Source organism: Sceloporus occidentalis, unplaced genomic scaffold (genome assembly GCF_023333645.1).
Source record: "Sceloporus occidentalis isolate IW3139 unplaced genomic scaffold, rSceOcc1.0.p SCAF_1, whole genome shotgun sequence".
In the NCBI taxonomy this organism is placed as follows: domain Eukaryota; kingdom Metazoa; phylum Chordata; class Lepidosauria; order Squamata; family Phrynosomatidae; genus Sceloporus; species Sceloporus occidentalis.
The window spans coordinates 178,465,249-178,490,920 of NW_028316981.1; the positions used below are offsets into that span (position 1 = coordinate 178,465,249).

The following is a 25,672-nucleotide window of genomic DNA, read 5'->3' on the forward strand; positions in this document are numbered from 1 at the left end:
GCCCAGTGACAAACTGCTCATAGCTGCTGAGAAAAGATTCTCTTTCCCAAGAAATGCCTAAAAGCCCCTTTCACTTCTTTATTTCTAAAACTGTAGATGTAAGGGTTGGACATTGGGGTAATGACTGTGTACATGATAGCAAAGACTGATCCTCTCTGGGCTGAGTAGCTAGAGGCAGGTTGGAAGTAAACCCCAATGATGGCCCCATAGAAAAACACCACCATAGTGAGATGGGAGCCACAGGTGGAGAAGGCTTTGCGCCTTGCTAAGGAAGAAAATTTCATCACAGTTGACACAATGCGAATGTAAGTGACAATGATGAAGACAAAAGGTCCAAGGATGATGAGCCCACCTTCAAAGTAAATGGCTGATTCATTGAAGCTGGTGTCTGAGCAGGATAGCTGTAGCAAAGGCCGATGGTCACAGAAGAAGTGGTCCAGGTTATTCTCCCCATGGTAACTGAGACGAAGGAGGAGCCCTGCATGGAGCATGGAGTGGAGGGTAGAAAGGATCCAGCAGCCAGCCACCAATTGCCCACAGACCTTCTGGTTCATCACTGTGGCATAGTGGAGAGGATTACAAATGGCTACATAGCGATCCAGAGCCATTACACTCACCAGGAGGAGATCAGTGACACCAAACACATAGAAGAAGAAGAACTGGGCCATGCAGGCATAGAAAGGGATAGTCTTGGAAGAGGAACTGAGCTGAGCCAGTAGTTGCGGAACTGTGACCGAGATGAAGCCCACATCTACCACAGAGAGGCTGCGCAGCAGGAAGTACATGGGGGTCTGGAGCCGGGCATCCAGGGTAATGAGAATGAGAATCATAAGATTTCCCAGAATTCCTGCTATATACATTAGCAGAAAGAAGAGGAAGAAGAAAAGTTGCTCTACAGGTTGGGAGGGGAAACCCAGCAGGACAAACTCATCAATGTCTGTGCCGTTCTCACAGTCCATGTTGCGAAGAGAATCTGCAGAGAGAATCACATCATATAAATGGGGATATGAGCTGAAAGGCTTCATAGTATAAGATTTATAGACACAAGATAATACAATTTTACAAAGGAGAATGAAATTTGGGGCAGAAATTTGACATTTTGGAAGCCAGATTCTCAATTTGAAACCAGACTCCAACATTAGAAATTGCACTGCCTCAGAATTACAATGAGGTCATAAAGTGCAACTACTGTTTTTGGATTTCAGATTTCTGGATTAGGAAACTTCAACCTGTATTATTATTATTATTATTATTATTATTATCATCATCATCATCATCATCACACACACTCATGGATTGAGACAGAGAACAACAACAGATTATACACATAACACTAGTTAAAAGATCATATAAGACCAATACATATTTCAATACATATGTCAATATGCATAAAAAATTGTAGCAAGGTTTGATTTTCTGGTGCCAGTCATTTTTGCATTGCTGTTATGATATAGATCCTTCAGACTGGCAGCGAGAGGACTTTTTCTTCAGCCACTCCTACACTGTGGAATGACCTGTGGGAAGAGACTTGACAGCTGAATATGCTGTCTGAATGTAAAAGAGCATTAAAGACCAGTCCTCCCTTTTGGCAGGCTTATTCATATGATATTTAAATTGTAATTTTACATCTTATTTGTCTTTTTGAACTGATGTATGTTTCAACTGATGTTTTTTAAATGATGTTTGTTTGTTAATTGCTGTTGGAGAGAGGCAAGCCTTATTTCAGTGCAGGTAAAAATGTATTTGTGCTATCCAGCTTTTCCAAACTGATGAGGGTTGGGCTTTTAAATGCTTTGAGATTCAGATGTTAAATTTTGTATATAGTTGTTAAAATATATTGTAATATTTTTCATGTTTAATGTTTTTAATGTCATAAACTGCTTGTTTATTAAACTGTATATTTATACTTTTTAATCTTTTTGTGTTGTTTTTAATTTGTATTGTTTTGAATTTGTTGTTAGCAGCCTTGAGTTTCTACCTCAGGAGAAAAGTGGGAGGGAGAGATAGATAGATAGATAGATAGATAGATAGATAGATAGATAGATAGATAAAATTTACTGGCTGGTAGAAAAAGGTGAGAGCCATTGTGGTGTGGGTGGCTTGGACTAGGATTCTGGAGTTTTTGTTGTTGTTGTTGTTGTTGTTGTTGTTGTTGTTGTTGTGTGCCTTCAGGTCATTTCTCATTTATGGAGACCCTAAAGCAAACCCATCTTCTGGGACTGAGATTGTGTTACTCACCCATAGTCACCCAGTGGGTTTCCATGGCCAAGTGGAGACTCGATCCCTGATCTCCAATCCCTACTCAACCATGCCATCATGCTTTACTCCTACAGATGTGCAAATGTTAGAAACCAACTTGGACAGAGGAAGACCTGTCACCAAAGCCTACCAGAAATACAGAGAATACAAGGCTCTGTAGTACATTCTTACTGCTATCCCACCCATCCATCCCCACGTGTATTATCTGTCTCTATACAAAAAAAAATAAATACCACATTAGGGAGATCTTATGGCTTGGGAGTCTTTGCGACAAGTGGTCACTTGCTGAGACGGCTGAGGGAAAGACTCTACATATACAGTCTTCACAAGAACTTCAGAACTGTTTTTAAGAAGGTAGTCTCAACATTGGAAGGCAAGTCATTATTAAAACAGTGACAGACCACATTAAATCTTCAGTGTAGTTGGAGAACCTGACTTCAGTTTAGCTTATTCCCAAATAGGTGTGCATAGGATGGGCAGCCTTTATTATTTCTGGGAGAGTTCAACCACAGCAGGTGCCTTAATATTTCTTAGCACTCACTCATTTGCTACTCTTCTGGTTGATAATTCTAAACTACATAGGAGTCTTGGAGGTCCAATTTTGACAGGTCATTTGGGAGCAAGTCACAGTCTCTCCAGTCTGCTTTAAGGATGAACTCAAGCCCTTCCTGCCTGCCTCACCCCACTGCAAGGTCCATGAGTCTTCATCTCTAGCATGGGAACTGATTCTTGAGGTTTGCCCTAGAAATTTAATCCTATTTCCAGGGAACAGCATCAGAGGAGGTGAATCAGAATTGAAAGATGGGAACATCCCATCGAAGAAGCTAACTACCTCCCTCCATTTTATTCTCACTACAAACCAGTGAGGTAGGCTAAATGGAGAGGTAAGGAGTGATTGACCCCAGGTCACTCAGTGAGATTTATGGTCGGGTGGGGATTGTTATTTAGCCCCACTGGTGTAGGTGGTGCTTCACAAAGTAAAACAAGAACATTTCTTGAGATTTGAACCCAAGGCTTCCTAGTCTTAGTCTAAAACATTATCCATTAGATAATTCTAGCTTTACGGAAGGAACATGATTGAAAATGAGAGAGAGAATGCATAACGAAGAAAGTGGCTAGTGTAAAAGAAAAATAGACTTGAAGGTTTGGGGAATCCTAAAAGTGAATGAAAGTTGGAGAAGCTAAGGGATGAATAGGAAAAACAGCAGCAGAAAAGTTCAAGAAGGGAATACTTGGAGCTAAGAAGTCCAGAATGGAAGGGCTAACTATCTGGACTGCAAGGAAGGACACTCAGATCAAGAGAAAAAGAATGGAGGTGCTGTCAAATGCTCCACATGCAGCAGAGCATGCAGAGGACCACCCTATTTAGCAAAAGAAATGTCAGATCCTAAATCCTATGGTAATTCATAAAATAAAACAAAAAGCATTCATCAGGATTTGAACCCAAGGCTTCCTGGCCCTAGTCCAACACATTATCCACTAGATCAGTGGTTCCCAACCTGTGCTCCGAGGAGCCTTTAGGTCTCTGCATGCACTTCCTAGCTGCTCTGCAACCTCTCCAGGACAAGGAAAGAAATAAAAACAGAAGGAAATTAAAGAATAAGAAACAAAAAGTAACACTACTGCTAAATACCATTAATTTGTAAGACATAGGGTAGGCCTTTTAGGGGCTCCACCATAGAAATAGATTTTTAAAAGGGCTCTGTGAATCAAAAAAGTTGGGAACCTTGCACTAGATAATACTAACTCTTTAGAAGGAACATGAGTAAAAGTAAGTGGAAGAATGCCTGGGGAAGAAAATAGCTAGTGGAAAAGAAAAAAAACAACAGACTTGAGGGGTTTGGGGATCTTAAAAGTGGGTAGAAGATGAGGAAGCTAAGGGATGGATAGGGAAAGCAGAGGCAGAAGACTTCAGGAAGGGAATACCTGGAGCCACAATGCTCAGAATGCAATGGCTATCTGGGCTGCAAGGAAGGATGCTGAGTTCAAGAGAAAAATAATGGAAGTGCTGTCAAATGCTCCACATGTGGCAAAGCATGAGTGAAGAAGAGACAACTCTGACTAACCTATTTTAAAAATGAAGTGTCCGAACCTAGAGCCCACTTCCCATTGCTTTAGGCTAGCAGTTCTCTGCAACCACAACTGCCTAGCTTTCCAGGCGCTGCTGCTGATGTCATATAAAAGTTAAATGGTATCTATGGAAGTACTAAAAAGGCATGTAGGCACTGAATTTCTCCCTGGTCCTACCTGTATCCACAGGCACAGCCCCATATGGATCTTCTGGTGATGAGTGCAAGCACCAGCCAAAATGAAAGACGGGCACAGCCAAGCAAAGTTGCTCTGGGTGTCTAACTAGGTAGATACTGCTTAAAGATCAATACTGAAAGTTCCCTGGGGAGTGTCTACAGGCAGTTTAACTGGTTCCTAGGATGCTACTATCCAACTCCAACACAAAATTAAGTTTAAAGGGTCACATGGGCATTCTCCTTCCATTGGAACTACTAGCTAACAAGCCAGAGTTCTAGATCCCATTCTTTGGTATAGGAGAAGTAAAGTCCTATCAGTTGGCTAGGTATGTGAAGGAGGAGAAGCCATGTGTCAGGAACTCTTTGTGAAGAGAGTTAGGAGACTAGGTGGAAACTAATGCACTAAATCAGGAGAGCTTAAACCTGGAGTCCTCCAAAAGTTGTTGGACTGTAAGTCCCATCCTTCCTAAACAGCATAGCCACTGGTGAGGGCTGTTGTGAGTTGCAGTCAAATAACATCTGAAGAGCCACACATTCCTCACCCTGAAGCCTAGAGGTGAAACTCTGGGTTACAACCCTGTGGGACTGGAAACTATCATGAAGATAATCTACTCCAGTGTTCTTACTCCAACATATTCCATGGGTTTTTTGCCAGAGGTAGGCAGGGAATTAGGCATACATAGGTCACATTCTTCCCCCATTTTGTGTGAGATTCAAGACAGCCAGTCCAAGTTCTTTTTAGTTTATATATGTGCATGCTCAATCACTTCCAAAGGATTCTGGCATTTTTTCAGGATTCAGTTTCATTAGAAGTCAGTCATTGGAGATGCACATGGGTCCTTGCTATCCATTGGGGTTCGGTTCTAAGACCAGTGTGAATATCAAAATCCATGGATGTTCAAGTGCTATTAAATACAATGGGCTAGTAAAATAGTGTCCTTTATATAAAATGGTAAAATCAAGGTTTGCTTTTTGCATTTTATATATTTTTTGAATATTTTCAAGCTGTGGAGGGTTGAATCTGTGGCTAAGGAATTCATGGATAAGGCAGGCCAACTGTATTATCATTATTGCCCTATTGCAGATAGAGGGCTAAGGCCAAGAGACAGTAGCTTGATTTATGCACACAAACAGGTTCACCATAAGATGAGGCTTGTCCAAACCATCTTCATTTTGGCAAAGCCTCTAAGTGAAGGAGTTGAGTCTTTATTTATTTAGTGAAATATTTATAACCTGTTCCGCTCTGTAATGCAAAACCTCAAGGCAGCAGAAAGATAAAATCAGTTTAAAACAATGAGGGAAAATGTAAACAGTCCATGATGCGGGACTAGGCAGAAGATGGTAGTTGAGAATTGAGCAGAAAGGACAGCCAGAATAGAAGCAGCCACCTTATTCTGGAAATGGCTTTGGTAACTCTGCACTTTGACTCAAGTGGGTTGCAGTGGCACCTAATGGCTTCAGTGTTGGTGAGGTGGCAAATCCACTTTCAGGTTGAACTCGAAGGGACTGAAGCCTATCCCAAATCATTTCATCTCCTTGGATCACTCCTATAAAGTTTAGACTAGAACTTGAAATGGACTCACTGCCACCACTGACTTGGAAGCCACCAGCTGCTTACCAGACAGAATCCACTAACAGTGAGATGCAGTTTCCACAGAGACATTCTGAGGGATGGGGATGGTAGTCTGTGGCACAGCAACTACACAAAGGCTGGCATCCAGTTGGGGACATACACATCTGGGACCAAAAAGGTCACCATTGAGCAAGGGATGAATTCTGTTGAAAGTCGTGATGGGTGTTGTACAGACAGCAAGTTCCCCAGTGCCTTGTCTTTTCACATTGCAATTGCACCTTGAGTGTTGTGGCTGCCTATCATGCATTGTGGTTGTGCATCACATATTGTTCATTTTGCATAGTGCAACACCACCTAGTCATTGACATGTGTTGTGCAATGTTGTTATTTTGCACAGGTATTATAACTATCTCTGTGTGGGTATATGCTATGCTAAACTGAAAGTGTTTTGTATCTTGGCCAGGGTATCATACATTGTGTGTAGTGTACTCTGAGTGGAATTTATTTACATTTACAGTAGTCCACCCTAATCCAAGCTTTTCATTTCTGTGGTTTCAGTAACCTGCAGTCAATTGTGGTCAAAAATATTGGTAGTATAGGGTTTGGTACTACCCACTGTCTCAGGCCTCCACTGTTGGTCTTGAAACATATTTCACATGTATAACAGTTGACTACCATATACCCCTTTTGCACTTGAATGGACTCAAGGCATTGTGTGTACATGGCTCTCTTCCTCCTCACTTTATCCTCACAACAGCCCTATGAGGATGGTTAAGTTAATTGCATTTCATGGCTCAGTGGGAATTTAAATGTGGTCTCTCTTCATTTCTGTGTCACACTGGCTCTCTGTGTGACCAAATGGTCACAATCAAAACAATGCTACAGACTTGGTCTTGGTTTCAGTCAAAAAATTTAGCATGGGCTGAAAGCAATCCCCTTGACATCCGTCAAGCGCAGATGTGCAGTACAGGACTGATTCAAGACATTTTGCTGCTTGAGGCTGAAGAGCAGTGGTGACCCACCTCCCTCAACAGTCAAAATACATCATTTCCAGATCAACCAAGGTCCAATCCACACTGAAGAAATAATCCAGTTCGACACCACTTTAACTCCCCTGGCTCAGTGCTAGGGAATCCTGGGAATTGTAGTTTGTTGTAACACCAGAGCTCTCTGACAGAGGAGGCTAAATATCTCACAAAACTACAGTTCCCAGAATCCCCTTGCATTGAGCCAGGGCCACTAAAGCATTGTCAAATTGGATTATTTCTGCAGTGTGTTTTGGCTCATGAGGCACAAAATCCCACAAGCCCCTCTTTTTGTTAGTAGAAAGCAAACTTTTTCAACCAAGGTTCCTGTGAGATACTGTGAGTGGTGGGGCGGGGGGGGGGGGGGATATACCTTTTCTTTTGAACTGTAGATACGATGGTTTTGTTTTGTTTTTTGGAGATCTGAAAATTATTTCAAAGATTCCTCCAGGGTAAAAAGGCTGAGAAAGGCTGGTATAAAATACCTCTTTCCCTGGTGGTACAAAAGGCAATAATAATGAATAAATAATAATATGCAGCCTTTCCAGAACACCAGAGGTCTGCCTGAAGTGGCCTCTTCATCTGTGGTGTATGCTCAGGTCCAGTCAACTTTTTCCATTCAATGTTTTGAGTTTAACGGATGTTTCATATGAATAGATAGACATTGGGTTGGGTATTTTTAGATTGTTTAGACCATTATCATACCTATATGATAGGTCCCTACCTGGACCAAAAGGACCTTGAAGCAGTGGTACATGCACTGGTAATCTCTCGTCTAGATTTCTGTAATGCAGTCTACATGGGGCTACCTCTGTACCAAGTTTGGAAGCTTCAGTTGGTTCAAATCGCGGCAGCCAGATTGGTCAATGGAAGACCTAGGTTGGCCCATATAACACCTGTGTTAAAAACTTTTCACTGGCTGCTGATTAGCTTCCAGGCACAGTACAAAGTGCTGGTTATTACCTTTAAAGCCCTTCATGGCTTGGGCTGGAGTTACTTGAGGGGACGCCTCTCCCTACACAATCCGCCCCGCACTCTCAGAACATCTGGGAAGAATTTATTAGAACACCTTAAGCCCAGGTTAATGTCAACTTCCCATAGATCATTTATGGCCACAGCCCCCAAACAATCGAACAGCCTACTGGAAGAGATCCATCTTATCACCACCTTAGATGCCTTTAAGAAGACACTTAAGATGGGTCTCTTTCGTCAGGCTTATCCATCCAATCTCTTATAGGAGATCTTTAAGATAAAATGCTTCACTTCTAGTTATGATGTACAGTCGGCCCTTCTTATACACGGATTTTTTATACACGGATTTAAGCATACACGGTTTGAAAATGTTCCAAAAAAGTATAAATTTACCTTGATGTTCCATTTTTTATTAGGGACACCATTTTGCTACGTCATTATACTTAATGGGACTTGAGCATACACGGATTTTGTTATACACGGGAGATCTTGGAACCAAACCCCAGCGTATAACAAGGATCCACTGTATGTTTTCTAAATGTTGTAGATGTTCTAAACATTTTAGCTATTTTATTGAACTAATAATAATGTCAGTGTTTTATTGATTGTATTTTATATCTTTACTGTGTTAATTTGTTGGTGAATCCTGCCTCAATCCACAGGGAGAGGCGAGAAAAAAGAAATACAATTATTATTATTATTATTAATCAATGTTAGCTGATTTGTAGCAACTGAAGTAGAAAGGGAGAAAGTGGGAGGAGGAGAGAGAAACTGGGACATTTTAAAAATAGCAGAAAAAGTGGGATGACAGAGGATTACTTGGGGCTCTCTCTGTCAAAATGGGACAGTTGGTGGGTTAGTTGCCAGAGATGGGCAACTACCCAAAGTTCAGGGACTACATTTGCTACTCAACAGACTTTGGAAAGCCATTCCCTGCACCTAAGGTTGCCATACATCAGGACCTCCAAACCGGGACAAATGTAGGACAAAATTTTCAAATGTAGGACACTTTTTTTTTGTCCTACATTTGAATAGGAGCCTCGCTGAGGGGAGGCTTTCCCTCCCAGCCTGGGCCCCAGCCTCGCTGCGATGGCACCGGAGCCCAAGCAGGGAAGGAATCCTCCCCGCAGGGAGGCTTTCCTTCCCGGCCTGGGCCCCAGCCTTGCCTTGGCGGCAGCAGCGGCACCCAGGCTGGGAAGGAATTCTCCCCTCAGCCCGGGGGCGGGGGAAAACCGGGGCGGGACCGTGTGGACCCGCCCCAAACCGGGAAAGTCCCGCCCCCAGGCGGGATATGGCAAGCCTACCTGCACCTCACACATTTTATAAATGTGTGTGTGTGTGTGTAAAATGTTCTGTTATGACCTTTAGTGGACATGGTGAACAGTTTTACAATACTCTTGTATGTGATGGAGAGGTCTTTCTTCAAACCAGGAAGAGTAAATAACTTCCAGTGTTGAAAAAGAAAAAGGCCTCCCTTGGATTTAAAGCAATCCAGGGAAAGATTTTAAAAATGGTGAAACTGCTGCAGACAGCCCTGACTGAAAAAGGAAAAAAAAACCCAAAATTGTGCAAGATGTTGGGAGTGGGCAGCCCTTGGCACTAGAAAAACAAATCTTCAGGGAGTACATATAGCGCACAAGCTGTACTTTTACCACCCAATACCTACACATTGGGTAGGGCATGTTTTTCCTATCAAAGTCCACATCAGTGTAGTTAGAGCCTGTTGAGAGTACAGATTCCAAAGTACAATGTCTTCCAAGATGTCATTCTTACTTTTATTCTGTGTGTATGCCCTACCTTCATACCCTCCAACTGTCCCAATTTGGCTGTTCCATTATTCAGTTCAGACATTCCCTTCCTAATGAAATCCAGTACATCATAGGGAATATGATGGGAATAAAGGTGGCATATTTACTCATCTTTCCCACTTATTCTGAAGAAAAGACCCATTTTCCTAGGAGATGCTTCAGAGCCTCTTTTACTTCTTTATTCCGGAGGCTGTAGATGTAAGGGTTGGACATTGGGGTGAAAACAGCATAGACAACCGCAAAGATAGCCCCTCGCTGGGATGAATAGCTAGATGTGGGCAGGAAATAGACCCCAATGGTAGCCCCATAGAAGAGGAATACTATGGTGAGATGAGAACCACAGGTGGAGAAGGCTTTCTGTCTGGCTGAAGATGAAAATTTGATCACAGTTGCCACAATGCGAATGTAAGTGAGAATGATGAAGATGAAAGGTCCAATGATGAATACTCCAGCTTCAGTGAAGATGGCTGTTTCATTGAGGCTGGTGTCTGAGCAGGATAGCTGTAGCAAAGGCTGATGATCACAGAAGAAGTGGTCCAGGTGGTTCTCCCCATGGTAACTGAGACGAAGGAGGAGCCCTGTATGGAGCATGGAGTGGAGGGTAGAAAGCGTCCAGCAGCCAGCCACCAATTGCCCACAGACCTTCTGGTTCATCACTGTGGCATAGCGGAGAGGATTGCAAATGGCCACATAGCGATCCAGAGCCATGACACTTACCAAGAGATGGTCAGTGACAGCAAAGACATAGAAGAAGAAGAACTGGGCCATGCAGGCATAGAAGGGGATAGTCCTGGAGGAGGAACTGAGATGAGCCAGCATCTGGGGCACTGTGACGGAAAGGAAGCCCACATCTACTATAGACAGGCTACGTAGCAGGAAGTACATGGGAGTCTGAAGACGAGCATCTAAAGTGATGAGAACCACCATCATGATGTTCCCCAAAAGTCCTGCCACATACATTAGCAGAAAGAGGAGGAAGAGGAGAAATTGTTGTTCAGGTTGAGAGGAGAAACTCAGAAGGACAAATGCATCAATGTCTGTGCCATTCTCACAGTCCATGGGTTCTGCAGAGAGAATCACATCACACAGTTGGCACTGTTGCAATGGAAATTGAGCACAACCAGTTACTACAACTGAAGCCCATCAGACACTGAAAGGGAATTTTAGAAATGTTTTAAGATGTAATTACCATTTCAATAGAGATGCTGATTTTGAATAGTTCTGCATGTAAAAAGACAACCCATTCACCTGGGGAATGTTATTATATACACATCAGTGACTTAGATGAAGGAACAACAACAACAACAACAACACAGTGGGTCCTTGTTATACATGGGGGATCCATTCCGGGATGGACACACACACACACGCACACACACACACCATGTATGGAAAAAACCGTGGGACCTGAAGTCCCGTGGACTCTAATGGTGGTGTGCTGCTACATGCGGCGCTGCATGCGCACCAGAAACATACATGCCATTTTGTCCCCTTGGGCTTGCCATCCACATGAGCTCAAGTCTGCGGATAGCAAGCCTGTGTGTGGCAAAGGCAGACTGTATTTATTTCTTACTCACCTCACCCCGTGGATTGAGGCAGAGGACAACAAAATTAGAAACTATGGCCTATGAAGAGAGAGCTAGGGAGCTGGAGATGTTTAGCCTGGAGAAGGGAATGTTAAGAGGTGATATGATAGCCCTGTTTAAATACTTGAAGGGGTGTCATATTGAGGAGGGAGCTAATTTGTTTTCTGCTGCTCCAGAAAATAGGACCGGGAGCAATGGATTCAAACTACAGGAAAAGATTTCCTCCTAAGCATTAGGAAGAACTTCTTGACAGTAAGAGCTGTTTGACAGTGGAACACACTCCTTCCTCGGAGTGTAGTGGAGTCTTCTTCTTTGGAGGTTTTAAACAGAGGCTGGGTGGCCATGTGTCAGGTGTGCATTCATTGTTCCTGCATGGCAGAATGGGGTTGGACTGGATGACCCTTGTGATCTCTTCCAATTCTATGATTCTGTGATATATATATAATATGTAATGATATTTATTTGTTTATGTATATTTATGTAAATATGTATATACACACAGTGTAACATACATATACCTGTTGTTGCACACTCCATTTTCTAAATTTTGATAGAATTCTTATATTGCAAAGCAGACTTAAAACACAGATATTGCCTGTTACAAGCAATTATGCTTAAAGGCCATACTACTATGAACGCCTATGGAGACATCTGCCCCTCCAAGGGGAAAGGGAAAGGTCTGAGAGAAACACCTTTCTCATCCCTGTGGAAATACACCTGTAAGTCTGTGCTGGGACAGGGGGAGGACTGAAGGATTTGATAGGTTCTGTGGCTACTAAGCACCTCCATGTATACCCTGTCATAGGATTTTCTTGGCAAGATTTATTTCAATTAGGTTTGATATTGCTTTCCTTAAGGCTGGGAGAATGTGACTTGCCAAAGGTCAGCCAGTGATATGTATGGATAACATTTCCTTGACTGAGGAGGGATTTGAATCCTGGTCTTCTGGTCTCCTAGTCCAAACCACAAACCACTATACCATGCTGACTATCTAAACAACTATTCAAAGCAGTTTTCCATTGCTTCTTCTAAAACTGGAAGAGCATGACATGTTCACAGTCACCCAGCAGGGATTCAAAGCAGAATCCTAATCCAACACTCAAACCATTCCACCAAACTGGCTCACTAACTACATCAGCCAGAGGGGATTTGAATCCCCAAGGAGCAGACCCACAAGGCCTAGTCTCTAGGAGGTCCAGAACACACTGTAGAAATAATCTACTTTGATACTGCTTTAACTGCCCTGACTCAATGCTATGGAATTCTGGGCACTGTATATTTGTGAGACATTTAGCCGTCTCTGTCAGAGTCTGGTGCCACAATAAACTACAATTCCCAAGATTCCCTACCACTGAGCCAGGACAGTTAAAGTGGTATCAAACTGGATTATTTCTGCAGTGAGTTTTGGGCCTAACATTAACTTGACAGCTTAGATATTTTATACAGCTAACATAACACAAGGTGAGGAGCAGCAAAATTCAGGTAAGGGATTAAAAATTTGATGTGAGTCTCCCTTATGAAAAACAAAACAAAACCCAACCCAACACCTTAACAGATTTAGATCAAAATAAACACTCCATAAATAATGCTCATCATTAGCCTTGTACAATAGTGCTTTATTGTATATTTTGCTTATTTATTTATTTATTTAGAGCATTTATACCTCCTACCTCACTCTTCAGCCATGCCAGTTCACTGCCATTTCACACTCTTTGACATCCACTACCCCCTTCCTCTGCCTAATTCCCTATTTAATTGAAGAGGCCAGAAACCTCATCTAGAGTAAACCAACCAAATCAGTTATAATGAGGAGTCAACACATAGGTAAATCTCATGGATTCAGTGGGTCTACTTTTGTTGGGACTAACAAAAGGATTCATTCAGAGCCATGGCCTGCATCTGCACTGCACAATTAATGCAGTTTGACAACACTTTAATTGCCATGGCTCAATGCTATGAAATCCTAGAATTTTTAGTTTGTTGTGACACCAGAACTCTCTAACAGAGAAGGCTAAATTCTCCCAAAACTACAAATCCCAGAAACCCATAGCACAGAGCCATGACAGTTAAAGCATTCCAAACTGCATTATTTCTGCAGTGCAGATGCAGCCAAGGTCATGTTAATCTGGCATATCAGTATGCAAAAAGATCTTGTAACACCTCTGAAACTAACATGAAAGATTTTGTAGCACAAGCTTTTGTAGACTTAGGTCTGCTTCCTCAGATGCAGGAAGGATTTGCATCTGAGGAAACAGACCAAGTTTGTGTAAGCTTACACTACAACCTTTTCCACAGAGTCTCAAAGGTGCTGCAAGATCCCTCTGCAATAGGATTCAAGTCACACTCTTCTAGACTTCTGTGTTCTTAGAAAAATGGGACCACCATTACTGTTTTAGAGAGGAAAGGAGGTGTGAAGTATGTATGTGGGGAGGGAATTACTGCAAAATTTACATTAGGCTTTGAAATCCTCTGCACCTCTTTGTTTTCATGTCCCATGCATTCTGTTTTGCTATTGGATTATGCTGTGGAAAAGCAGTGGAGTAACTGTGGTCAAAGAGGAATCAGGGAGAACAAAGTCAGAGACCTCAAGGTACTGAACATAAATTCCTAAATAAAGCCAGCATCATGGATAACTCCTTTCTTGCAGCCCAGGAAACCTGTCATGGATTCACTACCCACCGACAAGGGTGCTATCAGTCACTACTGGCACAAGTTAAATATGAATGAGGTCTGAAAATTATGAATGAGTGAAGGAAAGTGAAAAGCAGACCATTATTTACCCTTGTGATTATTCTTAAATATCTAGAGGGCTGTGAGGTTGATCAAGCCCCCAAAGCACAATTTCTCTGGCTTTCTGCTTTCCTCTCACATCTGCTTGTCCACTGTGAAAAATGAAAAGTTCGACTAGATGGGCCTTTGCTCTGATCCAGCTGGGCTCCTCCTCCTCCTTTCCTTTTTTTTCTCTTGGTATAAAAATATTTTATTTCACAAATAGGTCTCCCGGCACAAGCTTTGGTGAAAAACTTTTCTGAATCTCCGTTTGTTGACCAAAATTACATCTACATATCTGCATCTACACAATAAACCCTATATACCCCAATATAATGCATATAATCATAATGCAATGGCGGAAAGCAATTAAAAAATGAAAAGAGAATAAATACATGTGACTTCCAAGTGATGCTTATCCTTGTTAAATTCTTTGACTATAAATAATATGTAAAATAAGCCTCTACTTATTAGTACAATCCACTATTCTTCAAATCCTAAAATTGCTATTCCCCCCACCATGTTTTCTCATATCGTCAATTATCAATTCGCAATCTTTTAAAAAAAATAATTGCAGAACTTTCTTTCAACAACTACATCCATTTATCAGTTTCTGCAAGATCATACAGTTTGATCCAACCATTCTTCTTGAGGACTATACATCCTTCCATTTCTGCACATCCAGCTGGATACTACGTCAAATGTGAGCGTCATTTTGCCATTCATTTCGGGTGCAAGGTCCCAAAAGTAGTTAATGACCATTATTATTAAAAATATTGTTTTAAACATCACTAAGAGGCTTTTGTCAGTTTCAGTATAACAAAAAATGAGGAATTAAAAATAGGGGGGCGGAAAGAGCCTTGGAGCACAAACCAATATTGATTTGGCCTTGGTAATACATTTCTCACACTTAGATGCTGTATCTGATCACTAAGGCTAATGGATATTGAGTAAATGCACAGAATCTAGCTTTGTTTCAGTGCTTCCCTAGGGACATTTTTTACCTCTTATATCTTTGTTACTCAACTGAGCTCTCCAATGTGTAGTTGTGGGAAGTTCTGAAATAAAACACAACTGGCAAAACCACCTCTGAGTATTCCTTGCCTAAGAAAGCCCTATGAAATTCTTGGGTTGCCATAAGCCAATAAACAACTGGAAAGCACAAACATATTAAACCACAATAAGTGTCTTAACATTCTTAGTGCTCGATCATTTAGTACCTTTCTGGTTAATCATGCCTGTGGATGCTAAAGTACATAGGAGTCTTGGTTGTCCAATGTTGCCCAGTCCTTTTGGGAGTAGGTCACAGTCTCACCAGCCTGCTTTAAGGATGAATTCAACCTCACCTTGTTACAGAGTCCATGAGTCTTGATCCCTTCCAAAGCCAATCTCTAGCATGGGAACTGGTTCTTGAGCTTTGCATTAGGAAACTAAATCCTGTTTCCAGGGAAGGCCATCAGAGGAGGTGAATAAAAAAACATCCCACATGTCACCCAACAATGCTAGCTACCTCTCATCATTATATTCTCACAACAAACCAGTGAGGTAGGTTGGATGGAGATTTAAGGAGCGACTGGCCCCAAGTCATTCTGTGATACTGATGGATGGATGGGGATTGGTTTTTTTTATTTATTTATTTAGCCCCACCAACTTTTCTTGGGATTTGAACCCAAGGTTTCATAATACTTGATCACACTTGTGGAACCCCGAACAGAAACGGGATTTAAATTAGAATTAAATTAGAAAAAACCACAAATGCAGGAAGTTTATTGCACAACATTACTGCCAAAGTGAAATAATGTGAAGATAAATCGAAGGCAAAAGGGGGAAATTGTAGCTTTTTACTTTGGGAAGTTCCGAAAGTAAAAAGCTGTCATTTTTGTCCCTTTTGCGTTATTTCTGGTCTGGGGAAATGTTGTGTGATAAACTTCCAGCATTTGCAGGTATTTTTTAAATTTAATTCTAATTTAAATCCCATTTCTCTCTAGTGTGATAAGGTCCATAACCTTAGTCCAAAACATTATCCACTAGATAATTCTAGCTTTTTGGAAGGAACAAGACTGAAAATGAGAGAGAGCATGCATAAGGAAGAAAGTGGCTAGTGGAAAAGAGAAACAGACTTGAGGGTTTGAGGTATCTTAAAAGTGGATGAAAGATAGAGAAGACAAGGAATGAATAGGAAAAACAGCAGAAGAGTCAGGAAGGGAATACTGGAGCTAAGAAGTGGAATGGCTAACTATCTGGGCTTCAAGGAAGAACACTCAGATCAAAAGAAAAAGAATAGAGGGGCTGTCAAATGTTCCACATGCAGCAGAGCATGCAGAGGAAGCAACTCCTACCACCCTATTTAGCAAAAGAAATGTAGATCCTAGATCCTGGTCAATGTTTACACTTCCTGTTGGTATAATATAGTACAAAAGACAAACAGTATCTATGGAAGTACTAAAGATACATGTAGGCACTGAATCTCTCCCTGTCCATACCTGTATCCACAGGCGCAGCCCAAAATGAATCTTCTAGCATAGAATACAAGCACCAGTCAAAATAGAAGAGGGGCAAAGCCAGCCAGGGCTGCTCTGTTTGGTTGTCTAACTAAGTAGATACTTAGTTTTTTGTGGGTTTTTCGTGCTATGTGGCCATGTTCTAGAAGAGTTAATTTCTGACATTTCGCCAGCATCTGTGGCTGGCATCTTCAGAGGTACTGCTTAAAGATCAACACTGGAAGCTCCTGAGGGAGTATCTACAGGCAGTTTAACTAGCTCCTGGGATGCTACTATCTAACTCCAACACAAATCTAAGCTTAAGGAGTCACATGAGCATTCTCATTCCATTGGAACTACTGTACTAGTTAACAAGCCAGAATTCCAGATCCAGTCTTGGAGGAGGAACTGAGACGAGCCAGCATTTGAGGCACTGTGACCAAAAGAAAGCCCACATCTGCCAAAGACAGTCTACATAGCAAAAAATACATGGGAGTGTGGAGATGAGCATCCAAGGTTATAAGAACCACCATCATCATGTTCCACAAAAGTCTTGCCACATACCTAAACAGAAAGAGCAGAAATTGTTGTTCAGGTTGGGAGGAGAAACCCAGAAGGACAAACTCATCAACATCTGTGCCATTCGCATAGTCCATTGGTTCTGTACAGAAATCACATCACACAGTTGGCATAGTTCTAATGGACTTTGAACACAACCAGTTACTACAATTAAAGCCCGTCAGACACTTAAAGCGGATTTCAGTAATGTTTTAAGATGTTATTACTATTTCAGTAGGGATGCCAATTTTGAGTCTAATTTGTGAACTCCTCCTTTGTCGTTTGGGTGTTTTCATACTTATTTTATTGTATGTTTTCGTCAGGGTACACATATAACATGCCATTCAAAACTGAAGCCTGTCAAATACTGCCTGATCATACTTATCCTTTCATATCAAGATTAAAAGACTGTTACATTTTTAGTAGTTCTGCATGCAAAAAGGCAACCCATTCATCTAGCAAATAGTATTTCATACACATATAAGTACAGTGGACCCTTGTTATCCGCTGGGTTTTGGTTCCAGGATCCCCCATGGATAACAAAATCTGTGGATGCTCAAGTCCTATTAAATATAATGATGGAGCAAAATGGTGTCCCTTATAAAAAATGGAAAATCGAGGTTTGATATTTGAAATTTATACTTTTTTTTTAACATTTTCAAACTGTGGATGCTTGAATCCATGTATAAAAAATCCGTGTAAAAGAAGGGCTGACTGTGATATGTAATTATATTTATGTGTTTATTTGTAATATGTAATTATATTTATGTGTTTATGTAAATACGACTATACATATAACATACATATACCCTCAATTATAAAATGATGCTGTTGTTACACATAGTTTCCTAAATTTTGATAAAATTCTTATCTTGAAGAGCAGACTTAATAAACACATATTGCTAGCAGTTATGCTTAAAGGTCATACTACTATGCAATCCTATGGCAGTATCTGCCCCACCATGGGAAAGGGAAAGGTCAGGATCTGAAAAGATATTCAACCTCAGATCATCCACACCTTTCCCACCCTTGAGGAAATACCTGTAAATCTGAGGATGTGACATGTATGGATAAGATATTCTGTGTGGTTGTTATGTGCCTTCAAGTATACTCTGACATACTGTGAACCTATCATAGGGTTTTCATGGCAATATTTATTTAGATGAGGTTTACTATTGCTTTCCTTTAAGGTTGAGAGACTTAAAGTGAGAGACTGAGAGACTTAGAGTGCAACTTGTCTAAGGTCAGCCAGTGGTATCCATGGTCAGGTTTCCTTGACTGAGTAGGGATTTGAAACCTGGTCTTAGTCCAAACCACAAACCATTACACCATGCTGACTCTCTAAAAACCTATTCAAGGCAGTTTTCCATTGCTTCTTCTAAAACTGGGAGAGCATGACATGCCCAGTCACCCAGCAGGAATTTAAACCAGAATCCTAGTCCAACATTCAAACCGTTCCACCAAGCTGGCTCTCTGCTACTGTACATTAGCAAGAGGGGATTTGAATCTCCAAGCAGCAGAGCCACAAAGTTTAGTCCTTTAGCATCTAAGTTAATTTGATATGTAATACAGCCAACGTAATGCAAGGTGAGGACCAGCAAAATTCAGATAAGCTTAAATTTGATGCGAGTACCCACAATACCCCCCACCAACCCTTTGACTTCCTAAATAATAGATGACACCATAATACAGTACTAGCAGAAAACCTCCCAGACAAATGCATCCTAGAGCATATCAAGCCAGAAATCTCCCTGGAAGCCAAGATGACAAAACTTAGCTTGTTGTACTTCAGACACATTATGAGAAGGCACAACTCACTGGAAAAAACAATAATGTTAGTAAAGGTGGAGGGAAGTGGAAAGAGAGGAAGGCTGCATGCTAGTTGGATGGACTCTAATAAGGAAGTTACAGGTATGGATGTACAGGAACTAAGCAGAACAGTGGAGGACAGGGGGTCTTGGAGATGTCTCACCCACAGGGTCACCATGGGTTGAGATCAACTTGAGGGCAGTTAATAACAACAACAACTGCCAACAGCTTGTAAATCCCTCCCTGCTTAGGTCTGTCCAGTTCCTGAAAATGGTGAATGGTTTTTAGTACATTATTAGTGGTGGTACAGCAGGATACACACAGTATCTCTGGGACACCAAAGTCATCACCAAATCCTAATGACACTCTTTCACGTCTTTAATCATCCTTTTAAGTCATCAAACAAGTGAATTATGTTGTCACCCCTTTCAGAAGATGATCCTCATCACTACAGGCAACACATCCACTACTGACTTCTGACAATATATCCTGTCCCTATTGTAGAGCCATTCCTACAAAGAACTGTCCAAATGAACTTTCTTTAAGGTTGTCAACAATTTTATGAGAAAGGCACCCTCTATTGTAAAGAAAGTTGCATCTCAGGCAGGCATATAGGAACATGCCTATTCTTGGAATAGAAGTGAATAACTACATTTTCAGGTAACATTCTGGTATCAGAATAGATGGTTTGGGGGAGCTAAAACAATCTAACCACTTTAATTGATGATCTGTCTGAAGCAATGGATAGGGAAAGGTGACCCTATTGATTCTCCAGAATCTAAGGAGTAATCCATACAAACTGTTGTGTCTGGGCCAGAGTTTAGGAAATGTAGCTTTCTGGACTACAGCTCCCAGAAACAGCTAGACATCATAACCACTCTGTTCTGGCCACAGGAGCTGTAGTTCAAAAGAGAGAGGGAGAGGGAGAGAGAGAAGGAGAGAGGAGGAGGAGGAGGAAAGAAGGAAAGAAAGCAAGAAAGAAAATCATTTGTTCTGGATGAACAAATGGAAATTATGGATGTATCTACACAAGGAAAAAAACTGTACTCACTCCAAACTGGGTCCCATCAGTCCAGACAGCAAAACCACTCCTTTTATTCTTTAATCCAACATTTTAAAAAACCCCAAAGTTTACTCCAGAGCTTCCAAGATACTCCAGAGTGACCTTGGGGTTTTTGGAAGTGTGGACTACTGGATCAGATTGGATTTGGGGCAATCCAATTGTCCATGCATCTCAATGACTAAGGTACGGTCTCTCATATGGAAATGACCTGGTTAGACTCCAAACTTACTTCATCCAAGTTTGCTGTCATGTGGCTGGCCGTGCAACACTGCATCCACTGTGTAGTACCATTGCAGGGCTCCATTTCTGCTCACCTTTGGAGAATGTTTAAAACCAGCTGCTTCCAACAGTTTGAGAAGAAAGATGCACTCCCCCCCCCCCCCCCCCGCCCCATTGATAAGGTTATAGCAGGCAGCTCTGTTGTGCTTTTCTGGTTTGCATTGTTGAAATTGTTTTGCATTTTATTTGTATGTTTGTTTAAATCAAGTGTGCAGTCAGTAGAGTTGAATACTGTTTTTCCCCAGTGGAATTGCAAGCTATCACTACTGCAATTACCATCAGGGAAACCTACCCCTCTTTTCTAAAGCTTGGAAAGTGACTGTTAAGAAGTTTAAATATAATGATAAACTGTAGCTTTCCATAGCTGTCATAGCCAAAGTATAAGGTGGTCCTTGTGCTTTGGCTTCTTCTAAGGCATTTTCACCTTGAGTTTGCAAGACTTGAGCAGGGTTGTTGATAACAGCATAACTTGGAGGTTTCTCATTTGTGGTGTGAACTAAAGTCTAATCTGTACTGCAAAAATAATGCAATTTGATACCACTTTAACTGCCATGGCTCAGTGCTATGGAATTCTGAGATTTGTAGTTTGTTATGACAGAGAAGGCTAAATATCTCACAACACTATGAGCCTTATTGCATGAGAAAAGAAAGCTGAAATAGGATGGGAGAACAGCAATGGCTTTCTATATGCCTCTCCACAAACCTTGATAGCACTTCTGTTCTCTTCCTAAGGGAGACAATTGTAAAAACATGCCTTTTGCCAAATGGATTTTTCCAGTGCAAAAAAGATATGATGTTATGATAGTCTTCCTCAGGAAGAGAATGGAAGTGCTACAACAGCATGCACCCTGGTGGCACAGTGGTTAAATGCCTGTACTGCAGCCACTCACTCAAAACCATAAGGTTGCGACTTCAAGACCAGCAAAGGGGTTCAAGCTAAACTCAGACTTGCATCCTTCCGAGGAGGTCACTAAAATGAGTCCCCAGATTGTTGGGGGCAATTAGCTTACAGTTGCAAACCTCTTAGTGTAACCAAGTTTGGTTTTATATAAATTCTGGGTGCCAAGTGATCAAAAATCATGACCCCTGACTGACCCCATTGCAAGCCGCCATTACCCTAAAAGCGAGCTGACCACGTAGCCAATAAGCTTGCTAGGCTTGGTCACAGGAAAAAAGGTACATTTTAAACCTTAAGCAAGCAGTTTTGGGAGTTGCCCTACAAGTTTCGCAGGCTGCCCAAAGAAGAGAGGACAATAGAGGTAGCCTCCTTCTCAATGAGTGAGTGATTGTCTTAACAGCTCTGCCATCTAGATATTTGTCCTCCCCTGAAAAGTGTCAGACCTCTTCTTTGTGTATCCATTGTGTAAGTTTCAGCTTAGACAAAAGATAGCCATCAAGACCTTTGTTCACCAGGTAGCCATAGCCTGAGGATATGTTCAGGGGTATAAAAGGACCCTGATTCCAGCCCTTATCAGGCTTGTTGAGCTTTGATTTCCAAACCTGAAACCTTGCTTGTTGAGCTGCCGCTCCAGGCTTGAGTTCCTGGAGCCTTGCACTCTGCTGAAATCACTTGGGCGAAGCCAAAGCCCTCTCTCTCAGGCCTCTAGTTAGCTTTGCCCACCGGAACTCAGCTCCTAGCCATCGCAGTCGCCGCTTTTCTTTCCCGTTCCGGCGGCCGTGTCTCACCATCCACCATCACTCGCATCCATCGCACTGGAGAAGACTCCTAAGGTAAATATCCCAAGGTGCCTCTATCCTTTCTCCTTTACTCCCAAACTCTCCTCCTCCCTTGCTTTAGCATTGAATGTGTGTGTGTGTGTGTGATCCCTTTTGTTGTGTGGCTTTAATAAATGTTTATATTTTAATTGCAACTCATTGGCATTGGAGTCTCTGTTTCTTGGGGTTGGACTAGATGACCTCTGGTATACACATAGGGACACGATCCCGCTGCGTACGTTGTTGGGACACACCTCTCGTAATATTTGAGCTAATTAAATTCCCCTAATTCAATCTTTCCTAACATTAGAGACAGTTCAATATGAAGTGGTATATAAATGAAACTGTTTGTTTGTTTATGCAGGGAGGCACAGAGAAAGCCACTGCTCTCCTGCTCTGTTTCTGCTTTCTTTTCTCATGCAATAAAGCAGTGTCAAACTGCATGAATGCTGCAGTGCAGATTAAACCTAAATCAGAGTTGACTTGATGACAATTAACAACAACAAATCATTGGTGGATGGGAACATAACAGATCATTTCTCATATGCATAAGAGTCTGGCATGGAGTTTCTTTCTTTCTTTCCCCCCCTTCCTTCCTCTTTCCTTTGTTTAACTGGATTTAAGATGACTTTTCCCCCAAAACTGAGGCTCAAGGCAATTTAAGATTAGCAAGATTAAAATCTTCAAAACATAACAAGATTTTAAAAACATAATTGAATCCAGTAGCGCATCCGAGAGAAACTGGGAAACAGAAAGTTCTAGCTTAAGCTTTTGCAGATTCCAATCCACTTTATCAGATGTGAATGCTCTTTGGACAGACATGAGTACATATCCAAGTCATGTGTGTGTGAGAGAGAGAGCATGAAAAGTAATGGAAATGCAAAGCAAATTGGAATTTTGAAAAGTGTTACTGTAATAAGATGACACAGTCTAACCTAGCTAACTCCTTGAATTCCACAGCAAGATTAAGAATGGGTACAGATAAAACACACCACGTTATAATGATAAAAGACAATGAAACACAGGTTAAAACACTAAAAGATAAATTTACAAACACATAAATTAAAAAATACAGCATCAACCATGGGAAAGTCCTTTCCTCAGCAGCTAGTCAATTATCCGAAAGCCAGCCTGAATAAAAATATCTTTGCCTGCCATCAGAAGGACAACAAAGAAGGAAGACAGCCTTTCCTCACTAGGAAGGGAGTTCCACAGCTTGGTAGCAGCCATCAAAAAGGCCTCTTCTTTCTTATTCATCTCCACCTTCCTCTCTGCCCCATCATCCTCTTCCTCCTCTCCATCACTCTCTGTTTTTCAACCTCACTACCTCAAAACACCTCTGAGCTTGCCAAGCAGTCTTGCCATGGAGGCCTTGATGTCATGATTCCTCAGACTGTAGATGAAAGGGTTAAGCATTGGAGTCAGTACTGCATACAGGAGAGAGATGAAGGTTCCTTTCTGGGCTGAATAAGCTGAGGCTGGCTGAAAATAGAGGCAGCTGATGGCACCATAGAACAAGACTACAATAGCCAGGTGAGAGCCACAGGTAGAGAAGGCCTTGTGCTGACCAATAGCCTTTGGGGCTTTCATGACAGCATGGAATATGCATGCATAGGAAGTCACAATGAGGGCAAAGGGTCCAAGAATATCCACCATACCTTCTGTCTGTGCCAGGATCTTTATGAGTGTTGTGTCCGAGCAGGAAATCTCCAGAAGTGGATAGACATCACAGAAGAGGTAGGGAATCTCCCAAGAGGTGCAGAAAGAAAGGCGTGAGACTAGAAGCGTGTAGAGCAAGGAGTGGAGAGAAGAAAGGATCCAAGAGCCAGATACCAGGAAGAGGCAGAATTTGTGGCTCATCACTGTTGTATAGCGTAATGGGTGGCAAATGGCCACATAGCGATCATAGGCCATGCAGGCCAAAAGGAAGTTATCGGTATTGCCAAAGGTCAAGAAGAAATACATTTGGGTCAAACACCCTCTGAAAGAGATGGTCTTAGTCTGGGACATCAGGTTTGACAGTATCTTAGGCATCGTGGTGGAAACAAAGAAGGTATCAGCCAGGGAGAGGTGGCTAAGGAAGAAGTACATTGGAATATGAAGGAGGTAATCATCAAAGTGGATGAGAAGTACAATCAGGAGGTTCCCCAGAAGGCTCAACAAGTAGACTAAGAGAAAAAGCAGGAAGAAGAAACTCTTGTGTTCAAATTGGCTGGAGATGCTCAAAAGGACAATTTCAGGATGGTCTGTTTGGTTCTTCCAGGCCATTTTGCACCTGTTGGATGGAATGAGAGAAAGAGAGATGGAGACTGGTCAGTATCACACAAGACTGTTATAGTGCCATTATTCCACTTTAACTGTTATGGGTTTTGTAGTTTAGTGAGGCCTAAGAGTTCTCTGGTTCAGAAATCTAAAGATGCAAAACACAGCTGCCAGGACACTTGCACGATTGGCAGTCATATGGTGTCAGTGCCCCTTCCTCTCCTCCTCACTATTTCAATGCAGCCTGGTTCCCTGTTCTGTACCAGCCTTTGGCCTCTGCATTCAGCTAAATATGCTTTTAGCTCACTAAAACACTGGCCTAAATCTCACAAAAAGCAGATTGAGGTATGTCGGCTGTACCTCCAGCCATACACTGCCCCAGTTGGGAGTGTGCGATGTCTCTCTGTGTGTTCCAACACATAGAAAAGTAGCACATCAAAGAGGTTGCTAGAATAGAACTCTTCTCCCTCATATTTTATTCAGTTTTTTGGGTACAGAGCATTTTTTCTTCTAACAAAAACTGGAGGATACCTAAATGCATTATTATTCAGCAGAAGTAGGAAGATTCAGGGGCTAAACCTCTGCTCAGAGACTGTCGGGGGGGCTGCAAAGATTGCCAAAACAAAGGTAAGAAAGATAACAAAACTGGAAGTATTCAAAAGTCCATTTCTGCTTTAGAAAAAAATATATTAAAATAAAACTAAACAGAGCAAGGGAGCCCAGTAAAATATTTACAAAGGTGAATTGCAACTTCCAGAGGCTTCCAGAAGCAGCAGATCACCTTTTTTAACAGCAGAAGACAAAGGTTCACTTATTGAATCTGTCCAAGGGACAGGGGAAAAAAACAGAATTGGATGCTACATGGTGTTAAATAGGGTTTGTTGCTGTTGTCATATGCCTTCAAGTAGTTTTTGACTTATGCTAACCCTATCACAGGCCTTTCTGCACTTGTTGTATGATTTCCCTTGTGTGTAACTCACCCAAGATCACCCAGTGGGTTTCCATGGCCAAGCGAGGATTTGAACCCTGATGTCCAGAGTCATAGTCCAATGCGCAAATCACTACACCATGCCAGCAAGCAGTGCAGGTGCATGGCTATTCAGCTCTTTAGAGTTCAGCTCTCAGCTGAGTAAAAGCTAGAGCACCACTGACACTGGAGCCGTCAGCTTCCTCTACAAGTAACAGGGCACAGGATGGCAGCCTCCATCACTTGATACAGCCAAGACAAATCTTTATCATACCCTTCAAATTCTTCAAATTTCTAGCA

At 41.8% G+C, this 25,672-nt stretch overlaps 3 protein-coding genes across 3 annotated transcripts; all 3 read right to left on the bottom strand.

Annotated features, from left to right (window-relative positions):
- Positions 1-17: 17 nt before the first annotated feature.
- Positions 18-959, bottom strand: LOC149322860 (olfactory receptor 1B1-like). The gene has a single exon (XM_089534153.1). The coding sequence runs from the start codon at positions 957-959 to the stop codon at positions 18-20; it is 942 nt and encodes a 313-aa protein (XP_089390279.1).
- A 9,044-nt stretch (positions 960-10,003) lies between these two features.
- Positions 10,004-10,942, bottom strand: LOC149322861 (olfactory receptor 1B1-like). The gene has a single exon (XM_089509622.1). The coding sequence runs from the start codon at positions 10,940-10,942 to the stop codon at positions 10,004-10,006; it is 939 nt and encodes a 312-aa protein (XP_089365748.1).
- A 12,524-nt stretch (positions 10,943-23,466) lies between these two features.
- Positions 23,467-24,411, bottom strand: LOC149322862 (olfactory receptor 1G1-like). The gene has a single exon (XM_089509637.1). The coding sequence runs from the start codon at positions 24,409-24,411 to the stop codon at positions 23,467-23,469; it is 945 nt and encodes a 314-aa protein (XP_089365763.1).
- Positions 24,412-25,672: the final 1,261 nt, after the last annotated feature.